General features: G+C 42.8%; 1 protein-coding gene across 7 annotated transcripts in view; it reads right to left on the bottom strand.

Moving 5' to 3' along the window:
• The window catches only part of BMP2K (BMP2 inducible kinase), a 126635-nt gene that overhangs the window by 64685 nt on the left and 46063 nt on the right, over positions 1 to 15887 (bottom strand). Inside the window, exon 1 of one of the 7 annotated variants that reach the window (XM_049815558.1) lies at positions 7230 to 7298. The exons of 5 other annotated variants lie outside the window; for them this stretch is intronic. Coding sequence is in view for 1 of the 2 variants with exons in the window: in XM_049815555.1 (XP_049671512.1) it covers positions 1804 to 1984 (181 nt within the window). In the remaining variant the exon portion in view is untranslated. Of the gene's footprint in view, positions 1 to 1803; positions 2239 to 7229; positions 7299 to 15887 lie in introns of those variants that run through there. One more of the 7 variants, XM_049815555.1, reaches the window with a different exon arrangement.

Raw genomic sequence — 15887 nt, 5'->3', positions numbered from 1 at the left:
TGGTGTTGGCTTTGAAGATTTTGCCCAAGATGCAGCAGATTTACACTGCCCTGACTCTTATCAGTTCTAGTCCTAGGCATGCATATTTAAGAGACCACATAAAAGCTGTGGAAAACTTTCCATTTCAGTCTCAAAAGTAAGGAAGCCAATTTGCACAACACTCAACTGTTGAAATGCATACTCCCCCTGCCTCCAAGCCCTTAAGGGCTACAAATTTGTTTCTACAAGCTACAGAAACAAGAAGGAAAAAAAAAAGTCATCTATAGTGACTCTTAAAACAGCACATTATGAGAAAGCTTTTAATAATATGCAGAACTGAACCCAGCACCATGCAATTTTTCTGCTTTACACTATGTATATGGTTTTTGTGTTAACTTCCCAACTTACCCAGGAGCCTATGTCCATAATTTTTTTAAGAAGTCTCTATCCTGCAGCCAGCCCTGCAGAAAACTGACCTTCTGTCAGACCACAATGACTTTGAAGAAGCTCTCAGCAAGGACCGCTCATATTTTAGGCAACCAGGTATGCAGCTGGCTAAGCCCTGACCTCATTTTCATAAGCCAAAGACAAAACACTGCTTTCTAAATATTAAGCACCAATTCCACTATTCTACTAAAAAACTTTTTCCAAAGAGCAATTAAAAATGTAAGTACCACCTAAACATTTTTATTTTAAATAGTATCTGCATGTACTTGTTAAAACCGCATCTTAAATCTCCATCGAGAAATGCACATAAGCAATGAAATTTTACTAGTACCTTTATGCATAACCTGGTCTAAGCAATACACAGACATAAAAATGACAAAGATAAATTATTTTACCCACAACATCCAAAGCAGCGTGTTGCAGTGCTGCAAAACTCAGTAGCTACGAAGTATACAGGACTAGTTAGCCCTGTGCTCGGTGACCTAGGAAGCGAATTATACTTTATACATTACAACATCGGCTGCCACCAACTCTGAGAGCTCAACGCTGCACAGTTTCCCACACACACACAGTGAAACTCAAATATGGCTGTTCTGACAATGGCCCATGCCAGCGCCTACTAAAGTGGTACGACTAACAAAGTCTAGCCAATTCTAAGACTACCTGAATTCACGCAACTCTTCTTTAAGACCCAATGGAGGTCCAACGAGGTAAAACGCAAGTTACTGGCAAGAATTAGAAGTCAGGCACCTCGCAACAAAGGGAGAACAGCAATCCTCTACAGCAGAAGTTACTAGCACCGCAAGTTCACTCGTGACCCTGCCAGAAACCTACAGCATTCCAGCAAGGAAGATCATGGTTTTGGGTTTGGTTAGGTTTTGGTTTTTTGGGTTTTTTTCAGATTAGCTGGTAAAAGCCTACTACGGGATTAAACCGCCCTATTCGGACTCACGGGTTCCTGGCCGCAGCGTCTCGATCTCACCCGCTGAATCGCCAGCCCAGCCAGCAGCGTGCCTCTCTCTCGGACACCTCAGACGGGTCTACTCAACGCCAGCAAACTCTAAGCCACCCAACGAGCCCCAGGCACCAGCCAGCAACCGAAACAATAAAAAAAAAAAAAAAAAAAAACCAAACACAACCCACCAACCCCAAACCCCCTTAACCGGCTTACAGAGGGTAAGCAGCTCTTCAGGGACGGGGAGAGAGCTAGCCGCCGGCTGGCAGGGCGGGGGAGCCCGTCCCGGCGAGGAGCGGGCCAGCGGGCCCCCGCCCGGCCCCACGGCCGCGCTCGGCCTCGGGCGCTCCCTCCCTGCCCCACGGGCACTTCGCAGGGCCCGGCTCCCCCCCCCCCCCCCGCTCTCCCCGCCACCCCGTTACCTTCCGCCAGCACCTCCTCGGGGGTGACCTGGTAGCGTCCGACGGCCAGCACCTTGCCCAAGGCGACGCCGCTCCCCCCGCCGCCCCCGCCGCCGGAGCCCACAGACGCCGTCCCGCCGCCGCCGCCGCCTCCGCCGCCGCCGCTCCCCTCGGACTTGGGCATCCGAGAAAACTTCTTCATGGCGAGCGGGGCCCCGCTGGGCCCGCGGGACGGGGCGGGGAGGGGGGGGCCGGGCGCAGGCGGCTGCCCGGCCCCGCGCGGCGCAGGGCGGCCGAAAAAGAAGCCGCCGCCGGGCGGGCGGCGAGCCTGCGGCGAAGGGCGGCCGTTGCCCCAACGGCTGCTGGCCGGAGCGGGGAGGGGGCTGCCCCGGTTCACATGCCGGCCGCGGCCCCCGCCCCGCTTCTCCTCGACCGCCGGCGCCGGCTGCCTGAGACCGCAGCGACGACCGCGGCGGCGACGGAGGAGGAGCAGGAGGAGGAGGAGGAGGAGGAGGAAGGGGGCGGGCCCGGCCCCGCCACAGCCCCGCGGCGGCCGGGACGGGGAAGGCGGGCGCGGGGGGGGGGGGGGGGGGGGCGGGAGAAGCCGCCTCGCCAGTGTGCGGCGCGACGGCGCATGCGCGGCCCCAGCTCCCTCACACAGGCACACCCGCCTTACACGCCCCGCCGCCTGGGCGGAAGTGAGGTTGTCACCCTCGGGCGAGCACGTGGAGCGGGCGCGGGAGCGGAGGCGGGCGGGCGGCGGGGGGGGTGAGGGTATCTCGCGCGCGGCCTGCCGCCGCTCGGCCTCGCGCGCTCCCTCACGCCCTTGCGCGCGTGGCGACCGTTAGGGGCTCCAGCCGCCTCGCGCCGCTCCCCCCACCCCCACCCTCACCCCCCGCTCGCCACCTCTGAGGCGCCGCGGGGCGCGGAGGGAAACGCGCGTGGGGCAGACGGGACCCCTCAGCCTCGGCCGCGGCAGTAATCCCGCTTCGCTGACCCAGCCCGGGGCGGGGACGTACCCTGTGGAAGGGATCTAGGGAGAGGCGCGGCGCGGTGCGGTAAAATGGCTCTGCACCCGCTGGTCGGGCCAGCGGTTGCCTATAGACCCTCTGGGGTCCGTAGAGTGCTTCCAGTAGGGGAAATCGCTGTAAAAAGCGTTGCTGACAAGTGTAGCTTGGCCAGTGGCGGGTCTTCACGCATGCACCCAGCAGAGGTTAGGAGGTAACTGACTGGAAAGTGGTAAAAGGATGGATCTGGACGGGAAAACATCAGCTGTAAATTTCCTGCCGTGAAATGTACCCGCTGTGGACATCTTCCCTATAGACATTGACAAAGCAACCCTGGGAATTTTCCAACACTAGCTTTGTTTCACCTGTGAAATTTTCAGGAAAACAAGAACTGTATTTGAAAAACGGTTTCCAAACCGCAGGAAGTCCCGTGTCCCGCTGTCCCTCGCTTAAGTTTGTCGGGTTGATTGGAAAGGCACAGAGCCACAGCAGCCAGGGAACCACTGGCTGTAAGGTATGTTGTTACTGCCGTGCTGCTAGGTGGCAAGCGTGGCTATTGAAGGCAATATCGGTCACAGTTTCCTACAGACAACACTTGTGAAACCCCCTACACTTCCAAATCGTTTATCTCAAATTTCCAATTACAATTTGCATTCTGACTGAAACCCAATTTCAAACTGTCCGCAATGCCAATGACATCCAGTTTTTGTACTTAAACAGTGATTCTAGTCATCCAAAAATGGTGAGAGATGAGAGTCACTGAAAAGGTAACTTCATTCCAAGCCTGCTTTCCTTGGGTAGTCCCCTCTGAGCAAATGCAAACGAGGTACTCGTGCATTTTTTTTCCCCTTACGGAATGAATCATACGCTACAAACAAAACTGGTGTGGGATCTCCTCTCAGTCTCTCATATGAATGTATGAAGCTGCATTTTTGACTTCTACAGTGGGAATTTAACAACACAGCCTTTCACACCAAACACCTAGGTTCTGGAGGGATACCAATGGCGGCCATCAGTTCAGTAAAACCTCTGGAGAAGTCAGAAGCTTAAATCTTTGGGATAACATTTCAGTAATCAAATTACTTTTGACTTAATCATACTGCTGTAGTTGCAGTCGGTAACAAAATGACAATATGAGTCTATTGAAGTGACAACTTGTCATACATTTAATGCACTGATACAGCTATTTGCGTTAGTAGTCCCCTTTCTGTAGTCATTGCCATCCTTTCAGTTACGGGAGATCAATTTTTCAGCAGCATATAGAGACTAATTCACAGTTTTCCTTAGAAGAGAAAGGCATTTTGACTGCAGATGAAAGGAACAGAGTACTGTGAGAGGAATGGCACGATCAGCAGCATTTCGTTAATGAGGGCATTCTTACAGTGATATACGCCTGCAATCCTTAGATACATGCTTTTAATTATGTCTTTGAGAAAAAATGCAGCTAGGTTAAAAGCACATAAGTTTAGTGCGGGTGAGTAATGCAATTTTGGCCATCCTTAGTAAAAGTAATGTATTTGCTAAAATTCACTGCAAAAGGGTAGGCTTGGCTTTTAGGTTAGCTGGTTAGTTTTCATTTGTTTTGGAGGTCCCTATACCCACCCATGTATTTTTGTTCTTTTTAAAGTAAGAGATTGAATTATTGCTTCAGTTATTTATAGGCCGGACAAAATGAGCACTCTTGTTATACAGGGATTAACGCTACTAATCTCTGTCTTGACATACTAGAGGACACAGAGGTCAACTACTAGGCTTCGCTGGCAAATACCGGTATTGTACACCGAGTTATGGTCGTGAATGCATAGGTGGCCACAGAACTGAGTAGTCTCTTGAGTAATCTCAAAGAGCCTCGCCGCAGCTACCTTGCGGTGTTCCACAGCCCATTTAGTTGCAAACTTGGCACCCAAATGGTGTTTTTCTATAAGACACCAGCATGTTGTGAGGAGGTTTTGTGTTAACGATTCCCTTTATTAAGTGTAGGTCAATGAAGTTGAATAATAGAGACGTTTTGACAGACCACTTAAAAAATATGGGCCTGATCCTCCAAGCAGATAAATGAGTGATAATTTTGAATATGTGAATAGGCCCACTAACTTTGATTTAATTCCTCACCTGAGCAGAACAGCATTTTGACATTTCTAGAAGATACATTAATTTCCAGAAGGGAAGAGTTGTGATACTTCTTTCACTCAGGGTATGAAACCCAAAGTAAACTTTGCTCCCCCTTACTGAAATGAAACCTCTCATTTGGTTCAAGCAGAGCAGGGATGCTTCAGTCTCCTGCACCTGGAATACGTGCAGTAATACCAACCTATTTAATGCAACACATGCTTGACGGTGTGACAAACAGATCAGAAAGGTCTTTGCGCTACTTAAAAAAAACAACAGAAAACTTTGAAAGTACCCACAAGCAATGTTATTTCCTGGCTGATGTAAAACAGTAGATGGTCTGAAGAAAAATCCAGTGGCAAAGAACAGAAAATCAGAAGTATGAATCCTAAAGTGAGGAGAGATCAGCTACAAAGGTGGAGGAGATGGGGGATCTTAATGCAGAGGCTGCACTGAAGCCAGGATATCAGTTATGATTATTGGGGTAGGAGGGTGCTACACAATGTTTTTTTCTTAAACCTTCAACTTGATGAATCATGAAATCATAGGAGTTATTAAGCTTTCATTATAAAAAAAAAAATAAAAAAGCAATAAAGGTTAGCTTCTGCTTTTTATGGCTGTGGAGTCAACAATGAACTTTCACTGCATGAAAACAGGAGAGAAAACAAAAAAGTCCCAGTCACATGCTGTGTATGTCTCCATCACAATATTGGTATGTCTTGCTGCTTCCTTTCTTTTATTGCCTGGGGTCTAAAATGCTTATACGTTATTCCTTTGTTAATAATTACATAATGGCAGATCTATAATGGCACATAAACTATTCCACTTACTGTCTTTATTCTGCACATGATATGCATCTTGAAACTTCTCTCACAGTTAGTTTCACAAAAGCAAACCTCAAGAGTTTTGGGTTTTTTCAGACAACAGTAATTGTATTCTCAGTGTCAAGATAGCAAGAGTCATAGTTTGTGTCAGATCATGTGTCCATGACTTTATTTCAGAGTGCTTGAAATCTGGGTCCCCCTCCTGACGCCTGGCTGCTAGATGGCCTTAAGCATGCTGCTTCACCTCAGTACACAGAAAAGTTTTACGTCTATAAAATCAGGATAAGGCAGCTTTAAGTATTCTGCTTCACCTCCATATATGAAGAATTTTCCCATCTATAAAATTAGTGTAGTGATTATTTACTCCATTATAAAATACTCTGAAGATTTACGGAGGAAAGTTCTAGCTGAGAACACTATTTGAACATGAAACATCAGATATTTCACATGTGCTTGGAGTTTGAAACGTGATGATTTAATCCTCTTTAAACTGCTGAATAGTTCAAATGCCTTTACCTTGATTACTGTTCCTTAAGCATTTCTCTCCTTACATCTCTCCCTACTCCGAACTCTTTCCTCTGTACGATACATAAATTGGTTTTAAATCAGTCCCGTGAGAATAAAAGAGCTTCCTGCAAAAATGTTCAATATCCCTTACAGAAAGTGGTTATTAAGGCAAAATAGAAGTGGAAAACTTTCTTTGTGTGAGTGTTGTTTTGGAAATGTCTCTTGCTGTTTCTGGACAAACTCTTTTCATTCTAATTACCCAAGCTGAGTGTTAGAAATGAAAGAAAACAAATACTAGTTTTCTAGAAATATGTTTTTTACATATTAAAACTTTTTTTTTAAGTGTCACTTCTTTCTTTTTCACCTTCATTTATAACACACAGATCCCTGTCCTTGTAACACAGACTCTCAATTGTTCAACAATTACTGCAGTAAATTATTTTTGTCCTTATTTGGGTATGTGAGGGTTATTTTCTATTTTGTAATAATTCAGTCAGTGTGAACAAAGCACTGCCAGAGAGAAGGGTTTCCCTATAAGCACTTTCAGTTCTTTCTCCCCTCTTATCACCTCGTTGTTACATGTTTGTTTTCCTTCTGGTCCCCTGGGAGCCGTGAGAAACATCATTTTACACAGAGAAGTAGCTATCCAGTCTTCCTATCTTAGTAAATTCTGTGTCTTAGTCTCATACTGCTGACCCTGCTAGAGTCTGTTTCAGACACAGTTACTAAAACCAGACAGAATGTTTATGATGAGATAAAACCTAAGAAAACCCCAGGAGACAACTGGTTTGGATTTGGTTTTGCTTTTTTCTAGGATCAAGTCATATCCCAGCTCCACATCTCAGAGGCAGTAGTAGTAATGAAGGGCTTTTTTTGTTTGCTTAGTTATATATACAAAATAGCAGAAAGATTTTGGTATGTTGTGAAACATGTTGGCATGGAAAATATGTTGACGGGGGGGGGGCGGAAACAAAGAAAGAAAAAGACTGGAATCACTTACTGCAAAGGGATGGCACAAATCAGCTAGAAAGCAAGTGCATTCTCTGACATCTCTTCCGGTTTTGAAGATCTAAGCAGCGGTAGAGGCTTTGCATTGACCTTGTGAACAGAGACAAATTTTAATTCGTTTTGGATTCTGTCAGCTATTCTAATTAGGAGAGAAACAAAAGGAGCTGTGGAAAACAACTAAGTCACTGATTTCTGACATTAAAATGGAAACAAACTGAGGAGCGAGCTGGTGAAAATACTTAAGGTACAAATAGCTGACATCAGCTTCGGTGACACCCAGCGCAACTCTCGTTGACCCTGAGGTCAAGAGTCTTTTATTGCAAGGCAAGATTCGGTCATTTGTACTACAGCCGGCGTTGGGACCAAACAAAATATAAACTGCTTGTTGATACAACAGCCCTTGCCGGTTCAAAACAGCCACAGAAAGTGGGGGAAACATAAAGGCAGATGTGTTTGTAAGACTCCTAAGTACAAATCCTAGAGGAAGTAATAGGAAAGAAGTTATAATGGGCTCGGAATTGTTTGCGTCTTGACCTGGTAAATTGCTTTACATTAATAATAATCTGTTTCCTTTCTGGAAAAAAAGTCTCCTATGTTTGTCCTGATGATCAGGACTCTTGCTTTGTTTGATAGGGTAACATATTCGTGCTCGCTTTGTAAGAGTGGCCTTAGATCCGTATTTGACCTCTTGAAGTTGAACTCTTCCCTGCCTTCTATTGTCCATGTTTCTGGTTATTCCCAGCTCACCAGCAGTCTAGTTGATTTCATTCTCTCTTACACACAAAACCTGATTTCACCCTTGCTTTAACAACTAACTTTAGCAGTCCTAAAGATACCTAAGAAGTTTCTCTTATAGGAATGAAGTGTGCTCTGTGCAGCCTTTCAAAGGAAGGGCACCATCCTAACTTGTTTAATGAATAAGCCTTAGAAAGTGACTTTCTTCCTTGGAGAAGTTAGGCATGTGACTAAATCACATGGCCTTTCTCAGCAATTCTTAAACCGTGGTACACGGTTTATAAAAAGCCTGCTGACAGTCGACAGAGATCTGACTGGTGGCACAATGTTCCCCTTCCTGAAAGCTAAACTTTGTTACAAGAAAACTCAAATGCCCGAATTCCAACACTAATGCTACTCTCATGCTTCTACAACTGCTATTGACATAAAAAGAAGGACAAAACGTGAAGGTCAAGCACAAATGGCAAGTCTCAATGATATCTTAATTTCAGCAGCATACAAATTAGAATATAGCATCCTTCATTGAAGTACATTTGAGATGTAGATACATTACTTAATAGCGCAAAAAAAATCCAAGCGTCACCAAAAACCCCCAGAGGCATTGGTACTCCCCAAAACTACCTGTAGCAGTAAAAAGTCATGAAAAAGCCACAGCCATTGAGGTTCAAGAAATAATTTTATTTCAAATCTTTTTCCCTTTACCTTATTTGCAGACATATGTTTTACTGTTACAGTTGTTCTATAAAATCAGCAATGGCCCTTTTTCCCCTGTGTATTTTTTGAGTCTTAAAGAGTTGCAAAAATATCCCTGGTCATCAGTCCTTATGCTAAAAATACTTCCTTCTTTATATAGTCTTATAATTTTGAAGGGAGGGGAAAAAATCCTTGGAACTGAGAGCCTGGGAAGAAAGAATGTCTTATGGGTCACAACTGAACAGTCTTCGTGCCGATGCACATTAAAACACTGAAATGGTTTAACTACGATAACCACAGATGTCATTGCTGGCTGACTCGTACCTTTAAAAGCCCACTTATAAAGACAGTTGTGTTGCTTATAATTTAATTTTGCAGACAGGTTATTTACACTCACAAGCTGTTTGCTGAAAATACATTTCAAATACTGTGGAGATATGAACTCTAGTTCTACTTTTGTTCGGTTAGAAAAATCACCAAGACTTTTGTGAGTTGTTTAGCCAATAGCATTTGCATCCAGGCTAAGGAAAGGGAAGAATTTTATCTGCCTCTAGCGTAGTTGAGGTTACATGCCATAACAGTAGTGGGAAAGATGGAGAAAAGAGAATTGCTGCAAGTTTATGCCAGATCTAAGCAGGTACAGAAATACTGCAGTAATTGTTCATGATGTTGCAATAGCCTTTCCTGAAATAGGCTGTCCATTGTTCCGCTATGCAAAAAGACGGAGACGGAGCTATTGCATATCCTAATGACTGTCATTTCATGCTCTGCAGCCCAAGTGCATATTAAATAGGATAGATAAGCCTTTGGCACAAGATGGGAATAACTTTCTGTTCTGGAAAGCAGAGAAGATTATTAGGGGAAGAACTATGTTGGATCTGGTTTTGAATAATGTGTTGAAGGTAGTTGTAAATCTAGAAGAGTGAAGTGTCTTGAATGAAGGTGATCACAAAACAATTAAGTTCACCATGCAAAGAAAGGAGTAGTAGGGGCAAAGCACAGGTGAGGGACTTCAGAAAACTTAATTAATTACCACAACAATTACGGATGGGACCTTGGGAGAGTAAGTAAAGGAATACAGGACTGCAGGACACCTGATGACTTCTGAAAGGTATGTGACAGACTTAGCAGCAAAATTTTCTGATGCACTGGAAAGATGGGCAGCTTAGTAAGGAAACAATATAAAAATCTGAGATGGAAACATTTTAAAGCATTTTATAAATATGTGGAAGAACTCATGTTATGGCTACCATCACCTGTTCAACTGTGAACTGGGGCACAGTTAAACAGGCGATGGTAGCCGTAACATGTAAGGAAACAATGTGAGATGGAAACATTTTAAAGGATTTTATAAATATGTGGAGGAACTCATGTTACGGCTACCATCGCCTGTTCAACTGTGAACTGGGGCACGCAGTATCTCTGCTGGAATGGATTTTATTTGAAATTACTGGATAGCCTGGATGGCGGAAGAATGTACACTTCCAAACTGTTTTGATGACTCAGTACCTGAGAGGAGCTGGAAGTAATTTGGCGGGGAGAATCCAGACTCAGAGGGGTCTTTAGAAATGGAGAAACGGTCTGAAAATAACCTGATTGGATTCAATAAATACAAATGCAAAAGCTAAGGGGAAGAGGAAGAAAAATTCTTAAGTACAAAATTAGAAATGCCTGACAAAGCAGCAGGTCTGTCAAAAAGGGTCTAAGGGCTACTGCAGCTCACAGTCTGAACAGAAAGGTGCAATATAGAAACAATGGCAAAATTCAGTCCAGCACGTACTGAAAGAAGTGACATCTGTAGGACATGAAGGTAATTAATCTGCTGAAGATTCAGATGAAGTACCACATCCCATTTTGGGTCTCCCACATTAAGACAAGTTATTTTGCATCAATTAGTTCAGAGAAATGCAGCAAATACAACAAGTTTAGAAAATACGTCCTCTGAAGAAAGGTTAAACAGGACGTATTACTCTGGAGAAGAGGAGAAAGGAGTGAGTTAATTTTTGGCGATGGAAAAGTTGTTAATTACAAGAAGTTGATCAATGTTTCTCAATATTTACTACTAGGAAGACAAGAATAATTTGTCTTAACTTGCAGGAGAGAAAATTTAAACTAGACAGGGGGAAAACCTTTGCGATAAATAGGGTAAGGAAGCAACAGAAGAAAACTCATTAAATGCAGTACCCCTATCAAAAAGGTTGTGGAAGCTTTAAACTTTTCAATGTTTCATTTGTGGTTTTTTTTAAAGGGTAAATAGACAAGTATCAGCTCAGCAAAGATTAAAGTTGAGTTGCAGATATACGTGATGTGCCTTAGTGCATGGTGGGAGAGGAGCTGAGTAGGTTCTTCTCAACTCTGTATTTCTACATATGCATTGAGGGCAAGGAAACACGAACTCAATCCAATTTAATGTGACATGTAACAAAGATGTCACAGAACTTAAGAATCAATGGTTCCAGCCTGCAGTGTGCTAGTTGCTTTCATTTGCTCTCATGTTCCTCTATGCTGGGTTGGAATGGGCCTTCAAACTGCTGTAAAGTTGACTTTACTGAGGAAATTGTTCCAATTTTTATTGAAAAGTCACTAAAGTGGTATAGGTTAGCTTTTGAAACACATGAAAACTAGTTTTAACAGTAGAAGGAAAAATGACTCGTGTGGCTGAAATACCAGCACAGGCCCATAAATAAATATTTGTGACAGGATATGTTTGGAAGGAGGGACTGTGAGCTAAACCCAGCAAAAGCATAAAATCTTTTTCAAGTTCACTTTTTAAGCTGGCTAGGGTGTTGAAAGATGATTAAAACAATCTGACAGGCTTTCAGGACATACATTCTTTTCAGAGCATGCATTGGCTTTCCAATGCCAATAAAATTGTGTAATCCGTTAAAAAAATCCTTTCTGCATATTTTCCCTTGTTTTTTCTCAGCTCACAATTGCAATAGCAATTTCTCTGTAAGATCTTGGCCCATCACTTCCTTCCAGCCTTTTATGAGTCTCTAGGAAATGCCTGCACCTAGTCATTATTGTTTAATTAGAGTGTCACCAAACAATAGTAACACTTTTAATCTTTACGAAGGGTGATGAATTAAGACTTGCAGTGTCCTTGAGAGGAGATGAGTAAAAGCAATCCAATGAGCCATGAACAAAACCTGGGCACTGCCCACGTCAACACGGTTAGTGCTGACTAGAGCAGAAAGAAACAAAAAGGCATGAGCACTTTAGACTGCAACCAGCAGAGCCTGGCTCGCTGGCAGCAAGTGATTCATCATTCATGAGCAATTCCTACTCACCTCTAGACCTTCAAACATACCAGGCACAGGTTTTTGGCATTTAAATTCTACTCTTTTTTTTTTTCGTCCCCTAAATCTTACAGGCAGAATTATCAAAAACTGCTTAGCATTATGACCGGTTTTGTGATATCATTATTCCAGACCTCCTGCCTCAAGAAGATGCTGCATCATCTCTAGTTCATTTTGTCCACAGTTAAAAGCTGTCAACTTTTGACTATTCCTGAAAACACGGGATCAGACAAGAAGATGCCAGCTGGCCCAGGATGTTAGTCACGATTGTCATCTGTAATTTTGTTACACAGTAGCTGATTTCAAACATTTGCCAGTGCCTATAGTGACTGAATTCTGGGTGCTCACATTTGCCCCAGTGTAGCAGCACTGGTTTAGAAGTGAGCTTAATTAAATCCTTGCAGTATGCACACTGCTCAAGCAGTTTCTAAACTGATTTAATTAAATCCATCAAGGCAAAGTCTTTATTCAAACTCTTGTTCAAGCACTTCATCTGTGATCAAAGAGATAATTTTCCCCTGTTCCCTGTGGATATACCTGGAGAGTAGCATGGCATTCATGTTTATTTATTGCATGTTTATTCATATTTATTGCTGTCCTGCCCTATATCAAACCCAAATGTCTAGAAAATCAATCAGCAAAGTGCCACATCCAAATGTAGGGCAACTATATCCATAGCTAGTATCTGTTAGCATTACTGTTGATACCCCAGGAAAAAACTAGTTGAGGAAAGTTAGTAAAGATTGGTCTGGGCAATGTTGATGAGGCTATGACCCTGGTATTGATATATAAAACAATTAATAAAATAACAATATTTATTTAGCATGCTCTGTATTTCTATTCCAAAAATAAGGTAGCCAATTAAACCCAGAAGCAGATAGTTTAAACTGCTTCTGGAAAAAGATATGAATATACAACAGCAGATATACACAAATACACATAGAAATAATATTGCATGTATGTATATAACACTGGACTAACCTGTAGAACTCTTTGCCACTAAGGTTATGGAGATTAAGAGCTTAGGTACATGCAAAGGAGATGTCTATTTTGATAACAAGAAGAGTCGCAATTACCTCAAGCAGCTCGATAAATTATTCAGTCATTAATGAGCACTATTAACTTTAGTGCTTCCTTCCAGGTAATGGGGAAAGTGCCTTCATTATTTCCATATATATTGTTTACGTTCTCCTTTTTAGCATCTGGTGTGGTTCACTTTCAAAGTCTAGATGAATCAGTGTCAGTCACCAAATTATACTTCATACAACAATATATTCTAATATTATTGTATAAATATTCTAGTTTACCTAAACAGCTCGTGTATCTGCAGAACACATGTCTGTGTGTGCTAGAATTTTTAAACAGTGTTAAGATGTAAACATTTTTCCAAAAATTGGTCCATTTATTTAAAAGCAAAACCTGTTGGGGGGATTTGTCTTCTATTAAGGGAAGCAGTGCTACTGTTCTCTTAGCTTTCTTACATTAGATGCAGTTTGAGAAATGAGAAGAAATGTCACAGTTGAGCTTCATTTAGTTTGGATTCATTGCTTCAGTAAGTGGCATTTTCAAAAGCATTTTCAAGCCTCGCTGTCCTTATGAAGCCAGACACTTTTCAGTTAATAACTCTGAGTTATGTGGGAATGAAAAACACGGCCTGTGACCTAGGAAAACAGAACCTTCCTACATATCCTCCTGATTTTCTCCATCACCAAGAGGTGCTTACTGACAGTTGCATCTATGCTTAAATATCTGTGGTGAAATAGCATTACAAAAGAAGGCAACAGCAGCCTTGCGCATGACCAAATCTGGACTTACTTACAACGTGGGCTGTGAGAAGCTTATGGTTACAGCACCTGTTACGGTCTATATCTACCAAACAGCTTGAGAAACTGCACCGGTCTCTAAGAAGTTAGAAGCTGGGAAGTTTAGTAGTTAAAGATCGTAAGGGAGACGTTGCTAAAGCACAAAGGGTGGTTGAGCACGTTTTCCCTCTTTTGCCTTTGACACTTCTTTTATTGAAATGGACAGCTGTCCAGAGCTAAGATATGGACAACTTTTCGGCCTTAATTATGGTTCTCTTTGAGTCTGCTAAAGCAGTTCAGCTGTAATGGTCTTTCTGCATGGAACACATGCAGTCACATGGCTTGTAAGTGCAGGCAACAGTATAGGGAATCACTATTGCTACCATCATCTTCACTTCTTCAATTACTTGTTTGGACCAGGAGTAACACTGGATGATCAAATGTAGCATTTGGTACATTGCATTGCGAAAGTTCCCTTTCTGTAATATATATTAAGCTGGGAATATATTCTTCCTTAGATAAGGTACAGAAAGTTGGGCTTCTGTCAGCCTTAGATCTTCTCTTAGATGAGACAATGACTTCAGTTTCCATTTGTGAACACTATGCTTTCATACATAAAATGCTTTAGGACATGGAAGAATACACAGCCTAGACTGCCTTAGCATAGGCTTGCTACTGAAGGTACCTATGTCTACTAGAAAAGCACACTATGATGCACTTCTTTTAACAACTGTGTGGCCAAATTCACAGCTTCGTGATATGACTTCTGAGTAGTCTACAAAAATGGGATACAGGCCTTTATTCCTGCAGAACCCATCCATGAAGGCTAAATGAATAAAATGTTTTGCACATTTTAGATATTGATACAAAGATTTGCAAGTTACCTCTTTTTCCAGAGAAGAAGAAATAAGTTCTTTCTTTCAGTGCTGTATAACTCTTGTATAATAGAAAATTAGGTGTGAGGAGCTAACTTGCCATTTGTGCAATGATATGAACTCAGCTTTTTGAGAGAGGGGAGAACATAATAAAAGTCATCAACTTAAACATTTCCATATCCATGGTGAAACGTGTACATGTTTGCGACAGAAGTCAACACCAGTAGACACTAAAAACCTGCATGACAGAAAACAATTGGGGACAGTTAACTGCGGCACAGGTTTTCTTCCTTTTCTCTGCAACTATGTCTGAGGTTCAAAGCTATATTCTATTATTAAATGAAAACATTGTTCATCTGAAATGAGGTAAGTTGCATAACTCAGAGACCAACGAACCCGTAAGTGTGGTTTTGCTATTCAGAAACACTAATGCTGCTAACCAATCACAGAAGACAGAGGGGTTGCGTTGTTTTCTGCAAAAGCACAGAAAGAAGCGTTTGCCCACAAGTTTCATCATAGGCTCTTACCATAGCACCAGACTGGTGTTTCTGTTCACCAGCATCATTTAGGCACAGAAAGGAGAGCGAGTGTATCCTTCAGCTTCAGCTTATACCCTTTCTGGCTTGCAGTTTACCCCCTGGTGTGTCTCATCAGCTTTGATGATCGCATACCTCTGCCCGTATTGAAATATTCCGATACACAAATGCTAAGCCTGGGCGTTCTGAAAAGCGCCAAAGGAGATAGAACCACGGTGATAACTGAGAAACAAATGCAAGGGTGGGGGCCCTCCCCACCCTGAGGGCCAAAGCACATACTACACCCATCCATCCCAACGAGGCTGATGGCGCATGGTCATCCCACCCTCCCTGTGTCCCTGGTACAGAAGACAGAGAAGTCAGCATCTAACACTGAGTTAGCAGCAAATGGTCTTCATGTTAGCGTCCTACAGCTAAAGCCTATGAGAAGGTAAAAGTCATGATACAAAGAGTAACAGCCTGATAAACAACCACCACAATACCCTAATCTGATGGGAGCCTGAATCTTCTGCTGAGCTGTGCTCTGCAGTTCTTTCCCAAACATGCCTTGTCTCTGGAAAAATGCATGTGTGGCATCATTAAAAGCAGGATACAAACTTGCCTGTCATTGATGAAGTAGATAAAGAATGGCTTGATGTTCTTTGAAGTACAGAACACACAGCATATCTAAGAGTGTAGAATAAATTGCCCAATATATTCTAGAAGAGAAA

This window comes from Accipiter gentilis, chromosome 12 (assembly GCF_929443795.1).
Source record: "Accipiter gentilis chromosome 12, bAccGen1.1, whole genome shotgun sequence".
Taxonomy (NCBI): domain Eukaryota; kingdom Metazoa; phylum Chordata; class Aves; order Accipitriformes; family Accipitridae; genus Astur; species Astur gentilis.
The sequence above is the reverse complement of the archived record's forward strand: the minus strand, read 5'-3'. Positions and strand labels throughout refer to the sequence as shown.